Source organism: Nylanderia fulva, unplaced genomic scaffold, assembly GCF_048542155.1.
Source record: "Nylanderia fulva isolate GAGA-0341 unplaced genomic scaffold, ASM4854215v1 Scaffold248, whole genome shotgun sequence".
Classification (NCBI taxonomy): Eukaryota; Metazoa; Arthropoda; class Insecta; order Hymenoptera; family Formicidae; genus Nylanderia; species Nylanderia fulva.
This window is the reverse complement of record NW_028190312.1, coordinates 14,454-25,077: the sequence shown is the minus strand read 5'-3', so window position 1 is coordinate 25,077 and position 10,624 is coordinate 14,454. Positions and strand designations below refer to the sequence as shown.

General features: G+C 44.2%; 2 protein-coding genes and 1 pseudogene across 2 annotated transcripts; all 3 read right to left on the bottom strand.

Moving 5' to 3' along the window:
- Positions 1-1,185: 1,185 nt before the first annotated feature.
- On the bottom strand, positions 1,186-1,876 carry LOC146723002 (uncharacterized). Its single transcript, XM_085483360.1, has 2 exons — positions 1,745-1,876; positions 1,186-1,609 (listed from the first exon to the last, which is right to left on the bottom strand). The coding sequence occupies exons 1-2, from the start codon at positions 1,795-1,797 to the stop codon at positions 1,186-1,188; spliced, it is 477 nt and encodes a 158-aa protein (XP_085339486.1). The 5' UTR covers positions 1,798-1,876.
- A 4,393-nt stretch (positions 1,877-6,269) lies between these two features.
- On the bottom strand, positions 6,270-6,859 carry LOC146723001 (uncharacterized; annotated as a pseudogene).
- A 1,222-nt stretch (positions 6,860-8,081) lies between these two features.
- On the bottom strand, positions 8,082-10,046 carry LOC146723000 (uncharacterized). Its single transcript, XM_085483363.1, has 3 exons — positions 8,915-10,046; positions 8,323-8,840; positions 8,082-8,095 (listed from the first exon to the last, which is right to left on the bottom strand). Exons 1-3 carry the CDS (start codon positions 10,039-10,041, stop codon positions 8,082-8,084), a joined length of 1,659 nt encoding a protein of 552 aa, XP_085339489.1. The 5' UTR covers positions 10,042-10,046.
- Positions 10,047-10,624: the final 578 nt, after the last annotated feature.

Here is a 10,624-nt window from a genome sequence, read left to right as displayed (position 1 = left end):
CACATACTCTGACATATGAGGTGTAAATCCGACCGGCAACCTCCACGCGGTACACCTCGGGTAATGCTAATGCCGGCGGTAATATATTAAATAAAAAAATATTAATATAATAAAATGTTTATTAATTTAAAAAATGTTTCCCTTCTTCTTTCCTTATAGAAAAAAATATGTAAAAACTAATGTAAAAAGTAATGAATAAAATATATATATTTTATTAAAATAAAAAAAAATGTTTTTCCTCCTCTCCTTCACATCCCTCGCCGCAACATCTCTCTCTCGCAAAATCCAGGCTTGGATCTCTCTCGTTCACCGTCGCATCTCTCGCCGTCGCCTCTCTCGCCGCCGTATCCAGGCTTGGATCTCTCTCGTTCACCGTCGCATCTCTCGCCGCAGGCCCGAGCCGCCGAATCACTCTCGCCGCTGCATCTCTCGCTGCTGGCCCGAGCCGCCGAATCTCTCTCGCCGCAGGCCCGAGCCGCCGACTCTCTCGCCGCCGCATCTCTCTCGCCGCAGGCCCGAGCCGCCGCATCTCTCTCGCCGCAGGCCCGAGCCGCCGACTCTCTCGCCGCTGCATCTCTCGCCGCAGGCCCGAGCCGCCGAATCTCTCTCGCCGCTACTTCCCTCTCTCTCACTCTTGAATGCGTGCGTCTTCTCTCTCACTTCCGCATCTCTCTCGAATGCGTGCTGCATCAAATGCGTGCGTCTTCTCTCTCTCGCCGCTACTTCCCTCTCTCTCACTCTTGAATGCATGCTGCATCCAGGCTTGGATCTCTCTCTCGCGCTGCGGCCCGTTTTCTTTCTCACTTAATGAGACGGTCGCATGCGCCTCGTAAGATAAAATTATCGATTCTGCCGCAGCATGGATGGTCTTATCTCGTAAGATAAAAATATCGATTTTTTTTCTCGCTGAATGCATTGTCCTTGACACAATAATTATATCTCGCAAAGTATGTAACGGGTGGCGCGCAAATAAAGTACACCATCATATACATATAAGTATTTATTCGTCTTATATTTAATACATAATTATATATAAAGTTTTATTACATATTAAAAACTAAAGCCACCAGCTCGCAATCGACAAGTTGGTGCATGTTGAAGACATTGCTAGCGCGTATCGCATTCAACAATTCTCTCGCATTCGTTACAGTGGATGCAATATTGGAGAATTGAGTATATTTGATATCAACCGTTGCGACTCGTCAATCGATCGTACATTATTTCGATACATGAATCGAGCTCGAACATACGATGTAACGTCGATTCGACCATCATCATGCGCACGTCCGCCGATTCGAGACTTATGAGCTTGGTGCCGTTTATCTTGTGAAATCGCACTGTTAGCGGCCCGACACTTATGCAATTATACACATCGTTGTTGGAGGAGGAGTCATTGTTCAGGTAATTGTGAATAGCGTGGCGTTGCTCGTAGAGTCCTTTCCACGTTTCGAGAGATAGTAATAGCTGTTTTCCCCGATGATCTCCTATGGCGATCTCCACGTAACTCGGCGGATCCACTCTGATGCCGATTTCGAGGAATTTGAATTCCGTTGCCGTCAATGCGTATCGTCTTCCAAGTATACGAACCGCACGAGGCTCCAGCGAAACGCTGTAAAAATTAGATAAAAATTAAAACTAAATTAGGAAAAAAGAAATTATAACTCATAAAAAAAATATAGAATATAAAAAAAAAATATATAAAATAAAATTAAAAATATAAAAGATACAAAAAAGTTATACTTACTCGTCGCATTTCTTCTCGCACGTTTCTTCATGTCTCGGCATGTAGTAATTCATGCTGCTGCTGCTTCTTTGAACCGAGGGTATTAAAAAGTGAACCGTCAGTTAGAACGGTCGACGAAAGACTGATTGTATAATAAGGTACTAATAATCAAGTAACGATCATTTTTAAAATATTAGGAGAAGGGGATTCTTAGAAATATATCTGGAGGGAAAGAACAAAGAGAAATATTTAAAATATTAGGAGAGGGGGATTCTTAGAAATATATCTGGAGGGAAAGACAAATTATTAAAAGTAGTGGGGGTAAAAGAAATTCTTAGAAATACGATTGCGTGAGAAATTTTTAAAAGTAGTGGGGGTAAAAGGATTTCTTAGAAATATCTGGTTAGGAAAAATAATAAAGAGAATAGTATGTAAATAATATGTTTATTCAAAAAACGGATGATCGTCGCGATAAGCCGACCACCAATTGAATAATTTAAATACATTTTGTAACGCGCAATTTTTTACATGTTTATTACATCGTAGAGTATATGTGGGATCTAATTTATTTAATGCAGGCACATCTTCATATATGGCATCCAAGGTCTCAATCATGAAACCGCTGCACGCATCGTCCACTATTTCGGCAAGCCACTCTCGCTTTTCGAGTCCTTTTACATACACGAGAGAGGACTCTTCTTCTTCCTCCTTGTCTTGTTCATTTATGCCATTGATAGCTGCCGTGATTAAGCGCTGAACCATGCAGTATGGAACATTTCCATCCTCCCATTGCAAGCTGTGATGATGCTGAGTTATCCATGAGGCCTGGCGCCTTTCCGACTTTATAAGCACGCTCCACGGCACAGGGCATGCGAAGAAATAGTGCGACATGATATATCCTCTTCTCAGGATTGCCGCTTCCTTCACGATAAATCGCTTGTTTAGGATAAATCCTTGCAGGTCGACAAACGTTGGTGCGGACATGATCTCTTCGATGTAAGTCAGTCGAGAGGTATTACTTCACTAACATCAGACATCTCGCATCATCATGATTATGTATCCTCCTCCCCCTCCCTCACACGCGTAGTTGTGTAAACATTTTTAGGTGATTTTGCGCACAATGTTAGTGTTAGCGACATGTTGACAAAACTGAGTTAAATAGCGCAATGTCAGTCTTTAAATTCGCTGCAAGTTGAACTAAAATTCAATCTCTCGGAGAAACTGCAAGCACAATTGTCCACAGATACTCTGATCATACGTTTGAAAAGAGGTGTAATTGTATTCCAATTTCGGCACGTTTAAATATCGCACCAATTCCTCGGGTGGTCGAAGATTGCCAAAACTGTCGAAATAGATTGGGCGATTTCCCCTTTTTGCATACGCCACCCAATGGGACCGTCTGTGCTGTCCAGATTGACGATACCGCTCTCATTTTCTCGCGCGCCATTTATCGGTAAATTATTGCGCATAAATACACCTTTAAAATATGGAATGTGCATACGTTTTGCAAGTTGTAGCAATTGCACATTTGTAGTTACACCTTGCGGCATTTTTAACGTTTTTTTGACGTTTTTTTTTTTCCCCGCTCCTCGTCCATATTTGTAAGGGGCGAGATACAGTCCGCGGCCTTCCATTGCGCGATTGTGGCGTAGTATCTCTTGCAACTGACGTTGCGCGGCTTTATTGTCGTTTACCGCTTTTGCTACGCCAGCCGCTCCGCCGACCAGGGATCCGAGCGCGCCCAGCATTGGTAAAATCGGCAAAAATCCGCCTCGTTTTGCTGCCGAAAGTACCCTCCTCCTCCTCTTTTTCGTCCTCTTCTTCAAGCCCATGCCGAGCTTCGTCTTGGCCTTCATCGCTGTCCAGACAACTGCGGCCGCGGCTCTCTCACCGAGACTCGAGTTTTTCGCGACGATGCGAGTTTTCGCTTTCTCGGCGAGTACCTTATCCGCCGCGTGTCTCTCGGCGAGTTCGCTGCTCCGAGAGTACGCTATATCGTGTTCACGACACGCCGCGTCCAATGGGTTGACGCCTTGATCACCTCTAGCCAATCGCTTTTCCAAACGAGTTCCCGGGCCGCAAAATTGATAGCCGGGGATATGAAGCTCGACCGGAAGTGCGTTTATCGCACGATTTAATACACCTGTGCCTATTTTCGTTGACATCCGCCGCAATCTCTAGACGATACTGAGCAAAGCGCGAGTCCGCGCAGCTATAAATAGGCGGACGTTGGAGGTCAAATCGGGAGTGAGAAAATGAAATTCGTGCGACAACCTCTGACGATACAAGTGATGAATTACGACGACAGAGTACGCTGCACGATCGACGTGCTACCAAACAACAATGAGTGGCAACAATGAACGACTCGGAAGCAGCAGCTGTGAACGACTCGGAAGCAGCAGCTGTGAACAACTCGGAAGCAGCAGTGAACGACCTGGAAACGGTGGTGAACGCGACCGCTACGATCGAGGTTACGATCATGTCAAACAGGGTTGCGAACGAGGCTACGAACAAGTCTTTAAAGGTTACATACAAGGCTATCACCAACTCAGTAAGGGTTGCAAACAGGTCAGGGACGGTTACGATCGATTCAAAAGCAGCAGTGAACGACCTGGAAACGGTGGTGAACGCGACCGCTACGATCGAGGTTACGATCATGTCAAACAGGGTTGCGAACGAGGCTACGAACAAGTCCTTAAAGGTTACATACAAGGCTATCACCAACTCAGTAAGGGTTGCAAACAGGTCAGGGACGGTTACGATCGATTCAAAAGCGGCTGCGAACGGATCAGAAACGACTGCGAAAAAGGCTGCAAACGCGTCAAAGACGATTTTCGAATGGGTCAAGGACGGGAGTGAACTACGCTATAACGACTACCTAACCCGAAAGAACCCCGAAACAACGTGAACGAACCCCGAAACAACCCCGAAACAACGTGAACAAACCCCGAAACAACGTGAACGAACCCCGAAACAACGTGAACGAACCCCGAAACAATCCCGAAACAACGTGAACGAACCCCGAAAGAACCTCAAAACAACGTGAAAGAACCCCGAAACAACATGAAAGAACCCCGAAACAACATGAACGAACCCCGAAACAACGTGAACGAACCCCGAAACAACGTGAACGAACCCCGAAACAACCCCGAAACAACGTGAACGAACCTCGAAACAACGTGAACGAACCCCGAAACAACCCCGAAACAACGTGAACAAACCCCGAAACAACGTGAACGAACGTGAACAAACCTCGAAACAACCCCGAAACAACGTGAACGAACCCCGAAAGAACCCCGAAACAACGTGAACGAACCCCGAAACAACGTGAACGAACCCCGAAACAACGTGAACGAACGTGAACAAACCCCGAAACAACGTGAACAAACTTGAACGAACCCCGAAACAACCCCGAAACAACGTGAACGAACGAGAATGAATAGTAAAAATAACAACGAGCAACATAGTTTGGAGAGAAGGCAGTTGGTAAACGAGTTGCATGCGTCAGCGAGAAAAAGTTTCCCTTGAAAACACGTCATAGTGCGAGGATACGATGATCTGTGGCAAGCCGACATTGTCGAGATGCGTCCGTACTCCCGTTTCAACAGAGGTTACCACTACATACTCACCGTCATCGATGTGTTGAGCAAGTATGCGTGGGCTGTACCACTCAAGAGTAAAGGAGGAAGCGAGACAGCTGACGCAATCGCTGAGATAATTCGAGACAGCAAGAGATGTCCGAAAAACATGCAAACCGATAACGGGAAGGAATTTTACAACGCCGATGTGCAACGACTTATGCGAAAACATGACATTAATCACTATTCGACATATTCGGTATTGAAGGCATCGGTCGTCGAGCGATTCAATCGCACGCTAAAGAACGACATGTGGAAGATGTTTACGCTGAATGGCACTTACAAGTGGTTCGACATACTGCCACGCCTCGTATCAGATTACAACGGACGCAAGCATCGAACGATTGGTATGCGCCCCGCCGACGATCGCCGAAAGACTCTTGGCTACCGTGTACAATCGTGTAAAAATCGCGGGCCCGGCAAAGTTCAAAGTAGGTGATCAGGTACGCGTCAGCAAGTACAAACAACTTTTCGAGAAGGGTTACACGCCAAATTGGACAACCGAGATGTTTAAGATTGTTAAAGTGCAGCATACTAATCCCGTAACATATCTACTCGAGGATTATCGCAAGACATCTATCGCTGGAGCGTTTTACGAGCACGAGCTGCATCGCGCAAATTGTCCGGATGTGTACCTCGTGGAGAAAATACTGCGCAGGAGGGGTGACGAAGTTTACGTAAAATGGCTGGGATTCGACAGTTCGCACAACTCTTGGATACATAAAAACAATGTTATTTAATGTTATTTTATTCAATCATTGTATAACATACTATATATTGTATACCATATATAACAAAAAATATATAAAATATATATATATATATATATATATATATATATACTTCTCATTAATACATCCTCACAATATAATAAATATAATAAATATAATAAATATAATAAATATAATTTACAACGGTATTCTATAATGTCCCCACGGCAAGGTGTCGGTCGACTCAGGTACGACATACCGTTTGTCATCGTAGGGACTTAGAGCAATTTTTGTCTCGCTGATGGTATACACTTTATGCAATTTCGATCTTATGCATGACTGCTGACGCGTCATTTCAATTTCGTCATTAAGGCAACGCGTATAATCGTCGAATGTTATACTACGCGCTACGACGTTACTTTTGACATCTTTTGCCTTTTTAGTGTCCTTTTTACCGTCCACCCGCATACAATTCCGTCCAAAGCATACATTTTTGCTCTAAGCCCGACGAATTCGGTCATTATCGCGCCGTTATTCTCATCTTTCATCAGACCTGGCACCTTTTTATTCGCGAGTGGTATACCGTACGCATTATTCGCGGCGTAGTCGCTCGTATCGAATCGAGCGATATCGCGTTTCAAATTTTCATAGACATCCTGACATTTAATTTGATAAATTAAACTGTCCGTGTCGGTATACATTACTCTACAATTGTCACGATAGAGCGGTGACATGTATTCGTGATGAAATTCATAAAGACATACTTTTGATGTGTCGAGTATGCACATGCCGACGTAGATTGGTTTGTAGATTTTAACTTCGAGTTTGCGTAATTCAATTGCAACTAATTTTTCCGAAAATACGCTAGTACTATAAAAATTTGGTTTCGCGATCATTGCCTCCGCACCGTACCGTCCGTCCCATTTTGTTAATAATTTTACATCAACATGATTGCGCACATTTTCCATCGTCTTGCCGAATACCGCATTATTCATCAATTTATATAAATTTTTTTCAAAATCGTTTTTCGCATGTGTTCTAAACTGCGTGTTGAGTTCGATGTATTTTTGCAGCCACGCTGACTGCGTGAATTGTAGTATGCGGTATATTTTTGTTATGCGTAGCCCGTGGCGCGTGCACTGCTGTAGATTACGATAGTGTATCACGTAGCGCTTCTTATCGCAAAGCGTTGCGAGGAGTTTATACTCCCGCTTGCCGGGCGGCTTATCGCGCGTCGGGCAAAACGGTAGGTCAATGTGCGCGTCATGAAGATGCCGCGGATACTCTAAATCTACTTCGAGAACATAGCTTATAGGCGAATCGAACGCGATAGATGATACGTCAAAATTCGATATATCGTCGACTCACCGAAAATCGGCATACGGCAATGGTTGACACATTGCCCATTCGTACAAATTATTTACGTCGAAATACATGAGGTACGATGAGGGTTTCGATGGGTCGTACGATTGCATGTACTTGTTATTAGCCTGTGCGTATCGGCCTGAACATTGACTAAGGCCGCCGCGTATACCTCGTTCGACAAACATTACCATGTCAATGTCTGTTAATAATTCAAATTTTATATTCGTATGTTTTAACATGGCGTCCCATGTATATCCGGGGAGAGTATAATAATACGCGGGATCGAGTCCGTAACTTTTTATACAACTATCGCGAAAATTCTCAAATATATCGGCCAATAACAAGACATCAATTTTTAAATATAAATCGCTATATTCGCCTAGCGTTCGAAGGGAGAATCGGCTCCAGATGGTCTCAGCGTGCGCGTAATCACTCTCGGATACTGTGTCGCCGGTTAAGGAACTGTAAAATGAGTCGCGCGGCGGTAAATGTGTGTCTTGTAATCTGTCCACGCAGTCAATGTATTCGTACGGAAAGACGCCGTTCCGTGTCAATAAATTGAATTTTTCACTAGTTAAATTTTGATATTCCGAATGTAAAATTTTTAGTTTTTCTTTATCCAAAAATGACGCTAATTTGTCGAGACTAGCACTGAGAAACTTGTACGAATCGATAAACCGTAATTTGATATAATTTTTCGAATTATTATCTTGTGTCAATCTAACAGTCTTCGAGAATGAAATGTATTTTTCCTTTGTTATCGGCAGTAATTCCATTTCCCCTTCGAACGCTGTGGCTATGTCCTCGATAATAAAATGCGCGTCGTAGCCGGACAGATTGTGAAAGACTATAGGGATACAAAATGATTCTTTGTAATTTAAGTTACAAAATGAATGCGCAGGACCCCTGTACCGCCCGGTGAGGTGGCAATGATCGCGGACGCGTGTATCGTCTTCGTCAAACGGTTTTTCACAAATGTGACAATGCGTCGCGGTGCGAAATTTTAACCACTCGTCAGGCGTTAAATTTACCATGGGGACATTGGTCGTTAAAATATTTTTTACGCGGATTGCTAAATTTTTAAGCTGTTCGGCGAACCATGCGACGCAATCGACACTACGGCGGGAATTGTACGCGGACAACGAACTGTCGTACGAACACTGTACATAGTATGCGATGCTGAACACTTGATGGTGTTGATGATTTTTGGCATCTTCGGTCTTTGCCAAAACACACTCGAGGTCGGCGTACACTACAAACGGCAGCCGCTCCTTCCTCGTGTAGTTGTCGAAGCTGAGCCACTTGTCATTCTCGCTCGGCGACCGAATAGCGCAGTCGTTCAGTTTCCCGCAATCTTCCATATGCGCCTGCAATTTATCCACCGCTCCGAAATAATGTAGGCATCTGTAAAAAAAATAAAAAATAAAAAATTTAATTAGAAATATTTTAAATATAATTTAAGTTTACTATATACTTACCGATCGCAAATAAATTTTTGACCATTGTGTTTGCTCAGTTGCGAGCTCACGAGACGAGACAGATTTTTTATGCACGCGAAATGTCCAACGCTGTTTTCGTCCTCCACGTACAGCAGATTGACGTGCCTGTCCTTCTTTTTTTCCGAAAGACGCAACGGGACGATGTTCTCGTTCTCGATGATGTACACATTCACGGAGATGTCGTTTGCAAGTTCAAACTTTTTAATTTGATTCACAGTCACTGGAAACTCAATGTTTTGGAGATTCAGCACTGTTGTGTAATGCGGATAGGAGGATTCTCGTTCCATATGTCTTTCAGCGGGGTACAGAGCGGCCACCACCGACCATGCAAAACACGCATTGTCCGCTGATTGCACATTAACCACCGCTCTCTTTGTTACAATTTTTTGCGGTAATTTGACATGACATCCCGCGCGCATTGGATTGTACTTATTTACATTCACTGTCAAATCTATTATCCGCGACAATGCCCAACCGCTATCGCGTTCCTGGAACTCTTCTAGCGATGCTAGCGTGGGCTCGATTACGCGGCGCTCGTACCACTCGCGTACATCGGACGTGCGAAAGAGTTCAAAGTTTCTCGTGTTAATACTTTTATTGGCGCGCTTGTCACCGGACACAAATTCACCGTTGAAAACAGTGTTCACTTTTACACTGATGTGTCTCTGCAGCACATTCTCCACGTTCTCGACTACAATGTTTTTGGCATTTTCCAAAAACTGACGCGGTTCGATGTGGTCTGCGTTAATTACCGCACCGGTCAGTATACGGCTATCGAACGCCGTATCGATTTCGCGCCAAACGAGTCTTTGCGCGTTATTGCCGCCGCCACTGAATCCGCCGCCGCTGCCACTAGGTATGGATCCACCACTAAACATGGATTCACCGACATACTGTCTCTGCAAGCGCACCTTCACACCCTCGAGTCGCGCTATTCTCGCCACGAGAGATTGCCTATGTCCAATCGAGAGACGTGGACGCTTGGCACGGCTGCGTTCTTCCAGCTCTTCGATAAATTCTTCGCACTCTTGCAGCCATCCGAAATATTCGCCCAAGTTAGCAACTTGGCGGGAACGCTCCAACAGGTCGCGCTCAACGTTCTCCATTTTTGTAAAAAATTCACTTTTTCACTTATTACAAAAAAAAACTTCTTTGCACACTAAACTTTTTTTCTTGCACCTCGAATGAAGCGTGCGCTCGCCAGTGGTACTATGGCCCGGCAGCTGCATCGGTCCTCATTATATATCCCGATCATCCCTTTGTTCGTGGGGATGATGATGCAATTGTTAATTCGCGAGAAATATTTGTGTGATATCTTCCGAGAAAATTTAGATATCGCTGATAATTCTTAGAAATACATAGATAAATTTCACCCCGTCGGCAAGACACGCCGGATCGGATTAACATGTCGCAACCTGTACGGATCAACCCGCTTGATTGTCAGCAAACCTTTTGTTCTTAGTAATTCGCAGAATTATCTTATCAAATTTAGATATCCGATTGTCGGCGCTCAGCCTAAAAAAAACGGCGGCAGCCATTCGCAGAATTTTTATCTTATCAAATTTAGATGAAGAAACGCAACCCCCTTGATTGTCGGCGCTCGATCCAAGCTTGGATTCTGAAACGGCGGCAGCCATTCGCAGAATTTTTATCTTATCAAATTTAGATGAAGAAACGCAACCCCCTTGA

Bases quoted from the DNA above. Each gene is read 5' to 3' on its own strand.
- LOC146723000 (XM_085483363.1), bottom strand. From the start codon at position 10,041: ATGGAGAACGTTGAGCGCGACCTGTTGGAGCGTTCCCGCCAAGTTGCT. The intron at 8,841-8,914 runs GTAAGTATATAG...TTTTTTTTACAG, and splicing joins CAAAAATTTATTTGCGATCG to ATGCCTACATTATTTCGGAG.
- LOC146723002 (XM_085483360.1), bottom strand. From the start codon at position 1,797: ATGAATTACTACATGCCGAGACATGAAGAAACGTGCGAGAAGAAATGC. The intron at 1,610-1,744 runs GTAAGTATAACT...TAATTTTTACAG, and splicing joins TGCGAGAAGAAATGCGACGA to CGTTTCGCTGGAGCCTCGTG.